Raw genomic sequence first — 17,306 nt, forward strand, 5'->3', positions numbered from 1 at the left:
CCGGGGACGGTTGTGTTTCAAGATGACATACTCATCACGGGCAGGGACACCGACTCTCATCTCTGCAATCTTGAGGAAGTACTAAGTCGATTGGATCGGGTAGGCCTAAGAGTTAAGAAATCCAAGTGTCTGTTTCTTGCGCCTGAGGTTGAATTTTTGGGCAGAAGGATTGCCGCTGATGGAATCCGCCCAACCGAATCCAAAACTGAAGCGATTCGCCTGGCACCCAGACCCCGGAATGTCTCGGAACTGCGTGCCTTTCTCGGGCTACTCAATTACTTTGGGAACTTTATGCAGAACTTGAGCACGCTGCTGGAGCCTCTCCATGTGCTACTCAGAAAGGGGTGCGATTGGTTTTGGGGGGACGCCCAAGAACGCGCCTTCAATAAAGCACGCAACCTTCTATGTTCCAAGAGTGTTTTAGCCTTTTTTGACCCAGGTAAAAAGTTAGTCCTTACGTGTGATGCGTCAGCGTATGGGATCGGGTGCGTTTTACAGCACGTCAATGATGTGCGTAAATTGCAGCCCGTTGCTTATGTTTCCAGGTCACTTTCGCGGGTGGAGCGCGGGTACGGTATGGTTGAGAAGGAGGCGCTCGCATGCGTGTACAGTGTCAATACCTTTTCGGGGCCAAGTTTGCGTTAGAAACCGACCACAAACCCCTCACATCCCTACTATCCGAGTGCAAGGCAATCAACGGCAACGCCTCGGCGCGCATTCAGCGATGGGCACTCATGCTGGTGGCTTACGACTACACGATAAGGCACAGACCAGGCACAGACAACTGTGCCGACGCGCTTAGCAGGCTACCCCTGGCGACCACAGAAGGGTCCGATGAACAGGACTGTGAGATGGTCATGGCAATCAATGCCTTTGAATCCACAGGTTCGCCCATGACGGCTCGCCAAATCAGAGCCTGGACGACCAGCGACCCCACGTTATCTCTAGTTAAAAGATACGTTTTAACCGGTGACTGGGCAGAGGCTCGCGATGCCTGCCCCAAGGCGATCAATTTCCATAGGCGCATGCATGAACTCTCACTACAGGCAGACTGCCTGGTGTGGGGCAGCCGAGTAGTTATGCCCTTACGAGGCAGGGAAGCGTTTGTCCGGGAGCTCCATCGCGAGGACCCGGGGATCGTCCTTATGAAGGCCATAGCCAGATCTCATATCTGGTGGCCTGGCATTGACGTGGACTTGGAGCTCTGCGTCCATCGGTGCACCATTTGTGCCCAACTCAGTAATGCCCCCAGGGAGGCCCCCCTATGCCCCTGGCTCACCAAACCGTGGTCGCGGGTGCATGTAGACTATGCGGGCCCATTCATGGAAAAAATGTTCCTCGTAGTCGTTAATGCATTTTTAAAATGGATCGAGTGCACCATTTTAAACTCGAGCACCACCTCCACCACTGTGGAAAGCCTTAGAAACATGTTTGCAACGCACGGCATTCCTGACATATTGGTCAGTGATAATGGTCCGTGTTTCACCAGCGCAGAATTTCACGATTTTATAGTTGACCACGGCATAATTCACGTTAAGACGGCACCTTTCAAGCCAGCCTCCAATGGCCAGGCGGAGCGAGTAGTGCAGATCATTAAACAAGGCATGCTCAGAATCCAAGGTCCCACGCTGCAGAGCCGCCTGTCGCGACTGCTGCTGGCATACAGATCTCGTCCGCATTCGTTGACTGGGGTTCCCCCCGCGCAACTATTGATGAAACGAACCTTAAAGACCAGGCTCTCGTTAATCCTCTCAGACATGCATGAAATTGTTGAGGCTAAGCGCTAAAAGCTAACTGAGTACCATGACCGAAATTCGAGGGGGAGGTGGAATGAGATAGAGGACAAAGTGTTTGTGCTAAACTATGGCCGGGGTCCCAAATGGCTTGCAGGGACAGTAACAGACAAAGAGGGAAACAGGCTACTGGTTGTACAAATGGACAATGGCCAAACCTGCCGGAGGCATGTAGACCAAGTAAAAAGTAGATTCACTGATAACACTGAAGAACCAGAGGCAGACTACAATGTGGAACTCACGCCACACCTGGTGGACAGACAGGTGGAACAACCTGAGGAAAGGGCAGTTTCAACAGACAGCCCAGGCGAGATACCAGCAATCACACCGAACGAAACAGACAGCCCAGGCGAGATACCAGCAATCACACCGAACGAAAAACAGGCACCAAGGCAAACAACTGAACCACAACTAAGACGCTCCACGCGAGAGCGCAGACCACCTGAGAGACTGAATGTATAAAGGCAATAAGACCTTGGGGGAGGGTGATGTCATGTATCTCACTTTATATAACTGTATCTTACCATGCTATACATGACTGTAACTGGATATGATCTGTAACAATAAGCATATCTTACCACCAGGGGTGCACTTGCAGGAGACACTCCATACCTGTCCCACTGAGGTATATAAAGGGAGGTCTCAGGCAAGTGCAGCACTGGAGAGCTGGAATTAAAGGTGCAGGTCCTGAGTGACCTTGACTTCAGCATGTGTCTCGTGTAAGTCAGTACATTAGAGTCAGGACTTAACAGATAGGAGACAGCTTTTGAAGATGCAGTCACTGACCTGACCACTGGTCAGTGACTGAGGTCATGAAGCTTCTTTGGGCACTGGCGCCATGTGGTGGGGGTAACACTGCTGGCAGTAACGACCTCAATGATATGATCGCACATCGTTCCTTCTGGGGCCTCCTGGCCCCTGTGGGTAGAGGACCTCTCTTGCAGTGTTGACCCGCTGCATAAATCTGGGGTGCTGCATGTGAGACGCAGAGTGCCCCTTCCCTGGCTTACTGAGCCTGTATGTTAGTGCTGAAGCACTTTTCTCATTTTTTGAGGTGCGGAAGGGAATTCAGCTTTAAGAGCTGAAAACTCCCATTTGGAACTTATTTTTAACGTGAATTTTTCTTAAAGGCAGTAAGGACTGAAAACTGGATTTTTGTAACTTCATTTTTATTTTTCAGTTCAGAAGGCATTGCCCTTTTAATGCCTAGTGAACTCATTGCCTCACTTCCAGAGACTGTTGGAAGAATGAACGTCGCTTCTGGACGGCAAATACACAAATGATGCCTGTACTAATGCCACCAGGATGGCGTTACACGGTCAGTTAGTGTTGGGCTAAAACTCTTTAGACCCCAGTGCAAATTTTTCTTCTACCATTTACCATTAACCTGAGGCCGCGGTGACACCGACAACTTTTGTGTCAGCCATGAATTTCTAGGCCTAAGTGTGTTAGCGAAACAGGAGACCAGAGCAGTGTTTAATATTTATGTTTAAAAATTTAGTTTACAGTTCCTATTTCACTTTTAAAACTTCCTGAATCATTTACATATACCACAAATTTATGATTCAGTATAACCTAATTTTATATTTATTTTCCGTTAACAAAAATTTGGAATTTGTGTTAATGGTGGAACATCTGATTAGCTGGTCAAACTGAGGAAGGCAAAGTGAAAAGTGCCAATGTCTCTTATCTTACCCGTTTCCGTCCCTTATGGATTCTCCAGAGATTGTGCACCACACCTGGGCTTAGATTGTTCTCATTCCCTTCAATGCATCTAACTGAATGTTGTATAGTCGCAGCTTGCTTCTCTGCCAATCTACAGGGAAATCACAATTAATGTGTTTATTTTTATTTGTAACTTTTTGTGAGCTAGTATCCTTCTTTTTCAACTTATAGTTTATTAAAAATCTTAAATTGGCCTGCATTTTCTGTGTCTAAACCTTACTCCAGTTGTCACAGTTTGTGATCACATTTGTGTCACTTTTACCATTGTAAATTCCGAAGACCACATTTCCCATTCAATTTTCCTATGTCAACTTTCACTTGCCGGCAAAGCGGAATGAAAGATTGGGTCACTTCAACGGCAGGAGTGGCCCTCAGGTAAGTAGTTAAAAGGGATCAGGAAGGGGGGGATGGAGGGAGGGTGGTTGGTTGGTTGCAACCTAAGAGGCTGTCCATTTAAGAACTAACTGTTATGTTGCATGTAGACCTGGGGGGCAAAATTGGCCCTTTTTTAAAAGTCCTGACCCCGGAAGGTTACCGCCCCTAATCGGGGCGCGGGTCAATTTTGCTCTCCTGGTTTTTCTGAGTTCAGTTGGGGCCGGCTGCCTCAGGGCAAACCAATTTTGCAGAAGGGCCCACAAACAGGCGATAAGCAAAGAGCCCAATGCCTTTTCTGGTACGCACACCCATTTTTTGGCTTGTACCAATATGGCGAGTGCCACTCTTTTGGCTCGTAATGAGAATGCGCTTTCTGCTCACCGTATTGGAGGTTTAGGAATCTGTTTAACGGGCACTATGTGGCCAGATTTCTAGGCCACCATGTTGTATGGTTTTCCACAGTCCACTTTGGATGTTACCACCTCAAAGAAATCGCGGAGGATGATCAGACAAGATCTTCTCCTGAATCTATATTGGCTACTGTTTACTAGGTTATAATTAATCGCTCAGATAATCCTCAAATTTTCTCCCGATATTTGATTTCATTATTTTACATGGGAATGAGACTAAATGGGTCTGTAGTTGCCTCCTTCTGTTTTGTAACCTTTTTTTGAATATCTGCTAGTGTTGTATATAGATTATAAAATATTCATTTTTTTAGCATTCATTCATGAGATGTGGGTGTCGCTGGCAAGACCTGCATTAATTGCCCATCCCTAATTTCCCTTTAGAAGGTAGTGGTGAGCTGCCTTCTTGAACCACTGTAGTCTGTGTGCTGATGGGAGTCCCAAAGTGCTGTTAGATAGGCAGTTCCAGGATTTTGACTCAGCGACAATGGAGGAACAGCGATATATTTCCAAGTCAGGATGATGTGTGACTTGGAGGGGAACCTGGAGGTAATGGTATTCCCATGCGCCTGCTACCCTTGTCCTTCTTGGTGGTAGAGGTCACAGGTTTGGGAAGTGCTGTCGAAGAAGCCTTAGCGAATTGCTACAATGCATCTTAAAGATGATACACACTGCAGACACAGTGCACCGGTGGTGGAGGGAGTGACTGTTTAAGGTAATGGTTGGGGTGCCGATTAAGTGGTCTGCTTTGTCCTGGATGGTGTCGAGCTTCTTGAGTATTGTTGGACCATCCAGGCAAGAGGAGAGTATTCCATCAAACTCCTGACTGGTGCCTTGTAGATGGTGGAAAGGCATTGGGGAGTTAGGAGGTGAGACACTTGCCGCAGAATACACAGCCTCTGACTTACTCTTGTGGCTAGTTCAATTAAGTTTCTGGTCAATGGTGACCCCAGGATATTGATGGTGGGGGATTCTACGATGGTAATGCCGCTGAATGTCAAGGGGTGGTGGTTAGAATCGTGCTTGTTGGAGATTGTCATTGCCTAGCACTTGTGAGGCGCGAATGTTACTTTCCACTTTTCAACCCAAGCCTGAATCTTGACCAGGTCTTTCCGCATGCGGGCACGGACTGCTTCATTATCTGAGGAGTTGAGCAGTGAACTGAACACTGTACAATCATCAGCGAATATCCGCACTTCTGACTGAATGATGGAGGGAAGTTCATTGATGAAGCAGCTGAAGTTGATTGGGCCGAGGACATCGCCCTGAGGAATGCCTGCAACGATGTCCTGGGACTGAGATGTTTGGCCTCCAACAACCACAACCATTTGTCAGACTGCTTGTGAGCAGTAACCTCTGAAATTCAGCTTTTTTGTCTATGTTTGGACCAAGGCTGTAATAAGTCGAGTGGTCCAGGTGGAACCCAAACTGAGCATCGGTAAGCAGGTTATTGGTGAGTAAGTGTCGCTTGAGAGCACTGTCAATGGCACATTCCATCACTTTGCTGATGATTGAGAGTAGACTGATGGGGCGGTAATTGGCCGGATTGCTTTTGTCCTGCTTTGTGGACAGGACACACCTAGGCAATTACATAGAAACATAGAAAATAGGTGCAGAAGTAGGTCATTTGGCCCTTCGAGCCTGCACCGCCATTCAATAAGATCATAGCTGATCATTCACCTCAGTACCCCTTTCCTGCTTTCTCTTCATACCCCTTGATCCTTTTAGCCGTAAGGGCCACATCTAACTCCCCTCTTGAATATATCTAACGAACTGGCATCAACAACCCTCTGCAGAAGAGAATTCCATAGGTTAACAACTCTCTGAGTGAAGAAGTTTCTCCTCATCTCGGTCCTAAATGGCTTACCCCTTATCCTTAGACTGTGATCCCTGGTTCTGGACTCCCCCAACATCGGGAACATTCTTCCTGCATCTAACCTGTCCAGTCCCGTCAGAATTTTATATGTTTCTATGAGAACCCCTCTCATTCTTCTAAACTCCAGTGAATACAGGCCCAGTCTATCCAGTCTCTCCTCATATGTCAGTCCTGCCATCCCAGGAATCAGTCTGGTGAACCTTCGCTGCACTCCCTCAATAGCAAGAACGTCCTTCCTCAGATTAGGAGACCAAAACTGAACACAATATTCCAGGTGGGGCCTCACCAAGGCCCTGTACAGCTACAGCGACTTCCCTGCTCCTATACTCAAATCCCCTAGCTATGAAGGCCAACATGCCATTTGCCTTCTTCACCGCCTGTTGCACCTGCATGCCAACCTTCAATGTCTGATGTACCATGACACCCAGATCTCGTTGCACCTCCCCTTTTCCTAATCTGCCACCATTCAGATAATATTCTGCTTTCATGTTTTTGCCAACAAAGTGGATAACCTCACATTTATCCACATTACACTGCATCTGCCATGCATTTGCCTATTCGCCTAACCTGTCCAAGTCACCCTGCAGCCTCTTAGCATCCTCCTCACAGCTCACACCACCACCCAGCTTAGTGTCACCTGCAAACTTGGAGATATTACACTCAATTCCTTCATTTAAATCATTGCTGTATATTGTAAAGAGCTGGGGTCCAAGCACTGAGCCCTGCGGCACCCCACTTGTCACTACCTGCTATTCTGAAAAGGACCCGCTTATCTCTGCTTCCTGTCTGCCAACCAGTTCTCTATCCACGTCAATACATTATCCCCAATACCATGTGCTTTAATTTTGCACACCAATCTCTTGTGTGGGACCTTGTCAAAAGCTTTTTGAAAGTCCAAATGCACCACATCCACTGGTTCTCCCTTGTCCACTCTACGAGTTACATCCTCAAAAAACTCTAGAAGATTTGTCAAACATGATTTCCCTTTCATACATCCATGCCAACTTGGACCGATCCTGCCACTGCTTTCCAAATGCGCTGCTATTTCATCTTCAATAATTGATTCCAACATTTTTCCCACTACTGATGTCAGGCTAACCGGTCTATAATTACCTGTGTCATGTATGTAACCTTCATGTAACAACACTGCAATACTGTATATACTTGAGAAATGTACACCTTGACCACAGGGGGTGAACTTGTGGGAGTCACTCCTCACCTGGTCATCCAGGTATATAAAGGGAGGTCCCACGCAGGGTCATCACTTCTTGGTCCTGTGAATAAAGGTGTAGGTCACAGAGTGACCTTGTCCATAGAATGTGCCTCGTGTGGATTTGTGCTATTGTGTAAGGACTTTATAGTGGCGGCGAGAAACGGGAATCAACGACCCACGAGAATGGCCACCGGTAGCACAGAGGAACGGTACTGTGTTGGTGAGGACTGGGACGATTTCATTGAGAGGCTTCAGCAGAGCTTTGTCACGAAGGACTGGCTGGGAGATGCAGCGGCCGACAAGCAAAGGGCTCATCTACTGACCAGCTGTGGATCTAAAGCTTATGCACTCATGAAAGACCTGCTAGCACCCGAGAAGCTGGCGCACAAAACCTTTCAAGAGCTCAGCAAGCTAATTAGTGAGCGCCTCAAACCGGCAAGCAGCATACACATAGCCCGACACAGATTTTATACCCACCGACGTCGGGAAGGACAGAGCATACCGGATTTTGTTGCGGACCTCCGGCGCTTGGCCAGCCTCTGTAAGTTCACAGACGCCTGCAGGGGGAAGATGCTCAGGGATTTCTTTATTGAGGGCATCGGTCATGCTGGGATTTTCAGAAAGTTAATCGAGACCAAGGACTTGACCTTGTAAGCGGCAGCATTGCTGGCTCAGATTTTTATGGCGAGGGAGGAGGAAACCAAGATAATATATGCGCGCAACCCTGACTCCAACGTGGCAATGGATCAGGGGGTCAATATCATAAACACGACTCAGAGCCCAGCAGGCAGGCAAGGGCAGTTCGACACACCCCAGGCAGCAATAGACCCCAGAACAGGTTTTCAACACAGACAATGGCAGGCTGAACGGACATTTATGCCATCCCAGTGGACAATGCGTTCTGGGATGGGGCCATTGACACCCACTAACAGGGTGCTCAAGAGCAGTCAAAGAGACAATTAGTGAGGAATGCCTGGTAACAGCTCTTTTGTTCACAACAATGGGAATCTCAGTTCATGCTGGAGGTGTGAGGGCAGACATGCTGCCAGGACTTGCAGGTTTGCATAGTTCGCCTGCAGAAATTGTAACCTCACTGGCCATTTAGCCAGAATGTACAGGAAGCCTGCGACCAGGCTAATTTACGAGGTGGATGGACCAGAAGAGGGGTCTGCGAGGCAGGATGATGCGTGGGGCAAATCAATGGACGCTGAAGTTCAGCAGGTTCATGTGGCAAACATTCACAGCTCATATACAAAAACGCCACCTATGATGATGAAGGTCCTATTAAATGGCATCCCGATACACATGGAGCTGGACACGAGGGCCAGCCAGTCACTCATGAGCGTTCAACAATTCTAAAAGCTGTGGCCACTCAAAGCCAGCAGACCCAAACTAGAATGCACTGAGGCTCAATTATGGACGTACACCAAAGAAATCATTCCAGTACTAGGCAGTGCAACGTTAGCTGTCACACACAATGGATCAGTGAACCGGCTGCCGCTCTGGTTTGTCCCGGGCAATGGTCCCGCACTGTTGGGGAGGAGCTGGTTAGCTGAGATGAACTGGAAATGGGGGGATGTGCACGAAGTGTCATCTGTGGAGCGAAGTTCATGCTCACAGGTCCTACAGCAATTTGAATCGCTATTCCAACCTGACGTTCAAAGGTACCAAAATAGTGATTCGCATCACCCCGAACGCCAGACCAGTGCACCACAAAGCCAGAGCTGTGCCGTATGTGATGTGGGAGAAAATTGAAAGCGAATTGGACCGTTTGCTGAGAGAGGGCATCATCTCGCCCATTGAATTCAGCGACTGGGCGAGCCCCATTGTTCCCGTCCTAAAAGCGGATGGCTCGGTCAGGCTCTGTGGCGACTACAAGGCCACTATCTTCGGGTGTCCCTACAAGACCAATACCCGCTTCCGAGAGTGGAGAATCTTTTTGCCACGCTGGCAGGCGGCAAGCTGTTCACCAAGTTGGACCTCACTTCAGCCTACATAACCCAAGAACTGGCCGATGAATCCAAACTACTGACCACAATCACCACGCACAAGGGACTGTTTGTTTACAATAGGTGCCCATTTGGCATTCGATCAGTGGCCATGATCTTTCAAAGAAACATGGAAAGCCTGCACAAATCCATTCCTGGAACGATCGTATTCCAGGATGATATCCTCATCACCGGTCGGGACACCGAGGAACACCTCCACAACCTGAAAGGGGTGCTACGCCGACTGGACCGGGTAGGCCTGCGACTCAAGGAACCTAAGTGTGTGTTTTTGGCTCCCAAAGTCGAGTTTCTGGGCAGGAGGGTTGCTGCAGGCAGGATTCAGCCTACTGAATCCAAAACAGAGGCGATTCGACGAGCGCCCAGGACCTGCAACACATCAGAGTTGCATTCATTTCTGGGACTCTTGAATTATTTCGGGAACTTTCTGCCGAACTTAAGCACATTGTTGGAGCCGCTAGACGTGCTCCTGCGTAAGGGTTGTGATTGGTTTTGGGGGGACTGTCAAGAACGGACTTTCAATCGGCAGACCTACGATCTGTTCAAATAAGTTGTTGACCCTGTACAACCCCTGTAAGAAATTGGTTCTGACATGTGATGCATCGTCCTATGGGGTTGGGTGCATGTTGCAGCCGTACAATGCTGAGTGGCAACTCCAACCTGTGGCTTATGCCTCCAGGTCGCGCTCTCAAGCAGAACGTGGATATGGGATGGTTGAGAAGGAAGCACTCGCATGTGTCTATGGGGTGAAAAAGATGCACCAGTACCTTTTTGGCAGGAGGTTCGAATTAGAAATGGACCACAAGCCGTTAACATCCCTGTTGTCAGACAGCAAGGCTGTCAATGCCAATGCGTCAGCTCGCATACAGCGATGGGCTCTCACGCTCGCTGCGTTTGTCTACGCCATCCGGCACCGAAAACTGCGCTGATGCGCTCAGCAGGCTTCCACTGGCCACCACTGAGGGGGCAGCGGAGCAAAGCGCTGAGATGGTCACGGCCGTTGATGCCTTTGACAGTGCAGGCTCCCCCATCACAGCCCGCCAGATCAAAATCTGGACCAAGAGAGATCCCCTCCTATCTTTGATTAAGAAATGTGTCCTGACTGGGGATTGGGCACCCGCACACGGAGCATGCCCTGAGGAGGTCAGACCGTTTCACAGGCGGATGGATGAGCTTTCCATCCAAGCCGATTGCAGGGAAGCTTTCATCAGGGAACTCCACAGCGAGCACCCAGGCATTGTGCTGATGAAGGCCATTGCCCGGTCACATGTTTGGTGGCCGGGAATTGATTCAGATCTGGTGCACGACGTGTGCTCAGCTGGTAAATGCCCCCAGGGAAGCCCCGCTCAGCCTGTGGCCCTGGCCCAGCATTCATGTAGACTATGCAGGTCCATTCATGGGGAAAATGTTTCTCATCGTGGTTGATGCGTACTCAAAATGGATCAAGTGCATCATTTTCAATTCGTGCACGACATCCACGACTGTGGGGAGTCTACGTGCGGTCTTTGCGACCCACGATTTGCCAGACATCCTTGTTAGCGATAATGGCCCATGTTTCACAAGCTACGAATTCCGGGAATTCATGTCGGGTAATGGCATTAACCATGTCAGGACAGCACCATCCAAGCCGGCCTCCAATGGTCAGGCGGAACATGCGGTCCAAATCATAAAACAAGGCATGCTCAGGATTCAAGGTCCCTCCCTTCAATGCCGCCTATCACGCCTCCTGCTGGCCTATAGGTCCCGACCGCACTCGCTCACGGGGGTTCTGCCCGCGGAGCTCCTTATGAAACGTATACTCAAAACTCGGCTGTCCCTCATTCATCCAGTTTTGTCCGACATTGTTGAAGGCAAGCGCCAGTCCCAAAATGAGTACCATGACCGGAATTCACGGGGGGGGTTGTATAGAAATTCGTGACCCCGTATTTGTTCCCAATCAAGCTTTGGGCCCAAATGGCTTGAAGGTACTGTAATAGACAAAGAGGGGAATAGGGTCATCGTGGTTAAACTTAACAATGGGCAGATATGCCGCAAGCATCTGGACCAAGTAAAGAAAATGTTCAGCATGGACTCTGAGGAACCTGAGGAAGATCATGAGATGGTATTCACACTACCACCAGTGAACGAGCAACAAGAACATTCAGCAGCATGCACAGTCCCTGCGGTCAGCCCGGACAGGCCAGAATCACCACAGGGGACAGACACGCAGGCCAAGGCTCAACAGCCAGAGCCCCAACTGCGGCGCTCCATGAGGGAGCGCAGACCACCCGAAAGACTTAACCTGTGATCCCAATAAGACGTTGGGGGGGAGGTGATGTCGTGTATGTAACCTTCATGTAACAACACTGCAATACTGTACATACTTGAGAAATGCACACCTTGACCACAGAGGGTGAACTTGTGGGAGACACTCCTCACCTGGTCATCCAGGTATATAAAGGGAGGTACCACGCAGGATCATCACTTCTTGGTCCTGTGAATAAAGGTGCAGGTCACAGAGTGACCTTGTCCAGAGAATGTGCCTCGTGTGGATTTGTGATATTGTGTAAGGACTTTACAACCTGTTTTCTCTCTCCCTCCTTTCTTAAAAAGCGATGTTACATTAGCCACCCTCCAGTCCATAGGAACTGATCCAGAGTCGATAAGACTGTTGGAAAATGATCACCAATGCATCCACTATTTCTAGGGCCACTTACACTTTATCACTTTTACACTTTATTGGTAGATGCCAGTGTTTTAGCTGTACTGGAATAGCTTGGCTAGAGCTGCGGCTAGCTCTGGAGCACAAAGCTTTAGCACGACAGTTGTGATGTTGTTGGGGCCCATAGACTTAGCTGAATCCAGTGCACTCAGTCATTTCTTGATATCACGTGAAGTGAATCGAATTGGCTGAAGACTGGCTTCTGTGATGGTAGGGGACCTTCAGGAAGAGGCCGAATGTTACTTGCCACTTATCAGCCCAAGCCTGAATGTTGTCCAGGTCTTGTTGCATGCAGGCATAGAATGCTTCATTGTCTGAGGAGTTGTGAATGGAACTGAACACTGTGCAATCATCAGCGAACATCCCCACTTCTGACCCTATGATGGAGGGAAAGTCATTGATGAAGCAGCTGAAGATGGTTGAGCCGAGGACACTGCCCTGAGGAACTCCTGCAGCGATGTCCTGGGGCTGGGATGATTGATCTCCAACAACCACAACCATCTTTCTTTGTGCTAAGTATGGCTCGAGCCAGTGGAGAGTCTTCCCCCTGATTCCCATTGACTTCAGGTTTACTCGGGCTCCTTGATGCCACACTCTGTCAAATGCTGCCTTGATGCCAAAGGCAGTCACTCTCACCTCACCTCTGGAATTCAGCTCTTTTGTCCATATTTGGACTAAGGCCGTAATGATGTCTGGAGCAGAGTGGTCTGAGTGAGAACCCAAACTTAGCATCGGTGAGCAGGTTATTGGTGAGTAAGTGCTGCTTGAGAGCACCATCGACAACACCTTTCATCACTTTGCTGATGATTGAGAGTGGACTGATGGGGCGGTAATTGGCTGGATTGGATTTGTCCTGCTTTTTGTGAACAGGACATACCTGGGCAGTTTTATACTTTGTCGGGTAGATGCCAGTGTTGTAGCTGTACTCGAACAGTTTGGTTAGAAGTGCGGCTAGTTCTAGAGCACACGTCTTCAACACTATAGCTAGGATGTTGTCAAGACCCATAACCTTTGCTGTATCCAGTGCACTGTCATTTCTTGATATCCTGTGGAGTGAATCGAATTGGCTGAAGACTGGCTTCTGTGATGGTGGGGACCTCAGGAGGTGGTTGAGATGGATCATCTATTTGGCATTTCTGGCTGAAGATGGTTGCAAACGCTTCTGCCTTGTCTTTTGCACTCACGGGCTGGGGTCCGCCATCATTGAGGATGGGAATGTCCATGGAGCTGCCTTCTCCCGTTAGTTGTTTAATTGTCCACCACCATTCACGACTGGATGTGGCAGGACTGCACAGCTTTGACCTAACCTGCTGGTTGTGGGATCGTGTAGCTCTGTCTATAGCATGCTGCTTTCGCTGTTTAGCATGCATGTAGTCCTGTGTTGCAGGTTGGGCCGCCGTGCCGAATGCCGGGTCGGGCTCCACGCTGCTCCTTTGAAGGACCATCAGCAGGTCAAGGAGCTGCGTGGAGCCGGACCCGGCATTCGGCGTGGCGGCCTCGACCCGCGAGAACCATCAGCAGGTTGGGGCCTTCAAAGGAGTAGCGTGGCGCATACTACTTCAAGGCACAACGCGAGTCGGTTCAGGAGAACGACGGCTGTGAAGAGGGTGACTGGATTGGATGTCACCAAGGTCCAGGTTGCTGATTGGAGCGTGGGCAGATACAGCAGCAGCGGCGAGGTCGGGGCGAAGGAACGGCAAAAGATTGCAGAGCGATGTGATCGGGGCCCAGGAGAGGCGTGAGTTCAGGGCCCAGAAGAGGGAAGGGCCCAGGGGCAGCACGGGCCAGCCACACTGCACTATGTGTGCGCACTAGATCTGTGCAGCAGTGCTGGTCTCCAGTTGTCTTGGTTAATCCTTGCCACTGGACCAAGACCTAGCTCTGTCAAGCCCGTGTGGCGACAGGTGTGCAACGGCCACCACATGTTAAAAAAATCCATGCACAGGCAACTTCCACTCTTCAACATGTAGTTCGGGAGCTGCAATATTAGGTCCTTCATTGAAACACCTGTGAATTCATCCCTTTTTGACATGGAAGCAAGTCATCCTTGATATGAGGGACTACCTATGATGATGAGTCCTGTGTTGTAGCTTCATATCAGGTTAACACCTCATTTTTAGGTATGCCTGATGTTGCTCCTGGCATGAACTCCTCATAGAATCATAGAATGGTTATAGCACAGAAGGAGGCCATTTGGCCCATTGAGCCCGTGCAGGACCATTGAACCAGGGTTGGCTCCTGGCTTGATGGTAATGGTAGTGTGAGGAATATGCCGGGCCATGAGGTTACAGATTGTGGTAGAATACAATTCTGCTGCTGCTGATGGCCCACAGCGCCTCATGCATGCCTGGTTTGGATCTGTTCTGAATCTATCCCATTTCGCACGGTGGTAGTGCCGCACAACACAATGGAGGGTGTTCTCAGTGTGAATTTGAGGTTCATGATTTGTTGAAACAGAATTCCTCCTTTGAAATTCTAGTGTCTAATCCTATAAAGTAATTATATTTGCCTACCAAAAGTGAAGTGCAAAAGCGACTACTTCAAAAGTAATTTGTATAAATCACTTTAAGTCATTTCTCAGAGATGAAGGATGCCCCTAAATAAATGCAAGCATGTTTTTTCCCTTTCAATTGAATTACTCACGTTCTGGGGTTATTATACTAGTTTTATCCCAGGGCCCTGATAGAAAAAAAACATTTTTTTGACATTGATGAAAAACCCAATAGGAAAATCAGCAGAATGTCAGTAATATTTATTGAAGTAATTATCCTTTTAAAAACCCTGATTTTACCCCAAACACTGGAATTATTACCAACTTTTTATCGAAGTAAATTTACTGCTGTTTTTAAGGTGAACAATCCACAAAGTGCTAATTAGCATTCCTTTCACGGAAGGAATAGAGATTGAGGAGATTTCAATTTTATACCGATAAACACAAATCTATTTCTAAAAGTGCAGAATAAAAAGTTACGATTTCACTAAAGAGAAACATTTTTAAAATATGTATACAAATGTAGAGAATTCACCTGGTGACAGGTGTAGAAGAGCTTGTTTTATCACAAGAAAAATATATAGATTTTAACAGTGCCGATAAAACATTAGTACTTTTTGTGGTCAAAGACAGATTTAACACTGAATGAGAGGAATAACCAAGCGTTACACTGATTGGAAACTTTAGCTCACCTCAATTCACGAAAGTAAGGATGCTGTAATGCCCGCTTAGCAGTGATTCTTTCTTCAGGGTCATACTCCATCATTGCATGCATCAGTGAAATACTCTCAGAGGTAGTGCGTGGAATGAGGCAAGATATTCCTGTTCCCTTTTTTTGTGGAAAGTCAAAACTCATAGCCCGTGTTCTACATTGAAAATCATATAAAATGGTAATTATTTTCCTAAAATAGTTTCAAAAAGCAGCTTTAAACATTAAGTAAATTACATTTGAAAAAAATAACAGAAGAAACCACACAAAACTGTTTAAACTTCAATATCTGAAGAATTATATAGTACCTACCTTGTACAATCATCTTCATTAAGTAACCTTCACATACCACAGGAATAACCCAAGATTGTTAACAGGGAAAATCACAGGGGTTTCATCCCTTTAAAGAAATTTTGATCTTGACAATGTGAATCAAATGATCTTCCCTCCTCTATACATTGTAAAACCAACTTCCATCCAATAACAAAAGCAGAACAACAACTTGTATTTATATAGCACCCTTAACGTACTGAAATGTCCCAAGGCAGTTCACAGGTGTATTGTGAGACAAAAAATTTGACATCTAGCCAGACAAGGAGAAATTAGGGCAGGTGACCGAAAGCTTAGCCAAACAGGTAGGTTTTAGGGAGTGTCTTGAAGGAGGAAAGAGTGTTAGAGAGATGGAGAGGTTTAGGCAGGGAATTTCAGAGCTTAGGGCCTAGGCAACAGAAAGCACGTCCACTAATGGTTGAGCAATTATAATCAGGGATGCGCAAGAGGCCAAAATTAGAGGAGCACAGACATCTCGGGGGGTTGTGGGGCTGAAGGAGATTACAGAGATAGGGAGGGGCGAGGCCATGGAGGGATTTCAAAACAAGGATGAGAATTCTGAAATTGAGGCATTGCTAAACAGGAGCCAATGTAGGTCAGCGCGCACAAGGGTGATGGATGCGCGGGACTTGGTGTGAGTTAGGACATGGGCAGCCAAACTTTGGATCACCTCTAGTTTACGTAGGGTAGAATGTGGGAGGCCAGCCAGGAGTGCGTTGGAGTAGGGCAAGTCTAGGTGTAACAAAAGCATGGATGAGGGCTTCAGCCGTGGATGAGCTGAGGCAAGGGCAGAGACGGGCGATGTTATGGAGGTGGAAATAGGCAGTCTTAGTTATGCAGCGGGTATGTGGTTGAAAGCTCATTTCAGGGTAAAATATGACACCAATGTTGTGAACATTGTGGTTCAGCCTCAGACAGAAGTTGGGGAGAGGGAAGGAGTGACTGACTAGGGAACAGAGTTTGTGGCGGGGACCGAAAACAATGGCTTCGGTCGTCCCAATATTCAATTGGAGAAAATTTCTGCTCATCCAGAACTGGATATCGGACAAGCAGTCTGACAATTTAGAGATCGTGGAGGGGTTGAGAGAAGTGGTACTGAGGTAGAGCTGGGTGTCATCAGCGTACATGTGGAAACTCACGCTGTGTTTTCAGATGGTGACGCCAAGGGACCACATGTAGATGAGAAATAGGAGGGGGCCAAAGATAGATCCTTGGTGAACACCAGAGATAATGATGTGGGAGCGGAAAGAGAAGCCGTTACAGGTGATTCTCTGGCTACGATTAGAAAGATAAGAATGGAACCAGGCAAGTACAGTCCCACTCAGCTAGATTACAGTGGAGAGCCGTTGGAGAAGGATAGAGTGGTCAACCGTGTCAAAGGCTGCAGACAAGTCAAAAAGGACGAGGAAGGAGTTTGCCTTTGTCACAGTCACAAAGGATGTCATTTGTGACTTTGATTAGAGCCATTTTAGTACTGTGGCAGGCGTGGAAACCGGATTGGAGGGATTCAAACATGGAATTGTGGGAAAGATGGGCATGGATTTGGGAGGCGACAACATGTTCAAGGACTTTGGAGAGGAAAGGGAGATTGGCAATGGGGCGTTAGTTTGCAAGGACAGAGGGGTCGATTGTTGGTTTTTTGAAGCGAGGGGTGATAGTGGCAGATTTGAGGGAGAAGGG

At 48.0% G+C, this 17,306-nt stretch overlaps 1 protein-coding gene across 1 annotated transcript in view; it reads right to left on the minus strand.

Annotated features, from left to right (window-relative positions):
• The window catches only part of LOC139262346 (MAPK/MAK/MRK overlapping kinase-like), a 253,865-nt gene that overhangs the window by 63,169 nt on the left and 173,390 nt on the right, over positions 1–17,306 (minus strand). The window contains exons 9-10 of the mRNA XM_070877529.1: positions 15,280–15,453; positions 3,489–3,609 (exon numbers count right to left, since the gene is read on the minus strand). Of these exons, the coding sequence (XP_070733630.1) occupies positions 3,489–3,609; positions 15,280–15,453 (295 nt within the window). The remainder of the gene's footprint in view (positions 1–3,488; positions 3,610–15,279; positions 15,454–17,306) is intronic.

Source organism: Pristiophorus japonicus, chromosome 4 (assembly GCF_044704955.1).
Source record: "Pristiophorus japonicus isolate sPriJap1 chromosome 4, sPriJap1.hap1, whole genome shotgun sequence".
In the NCBI taxonomy this organism is placed as follows: Eukaryota; Metazoa; Chordata; class Chondrichthyes; family Pristiophoridae; genus Pristiophorus; species Pristiophorus japonicus.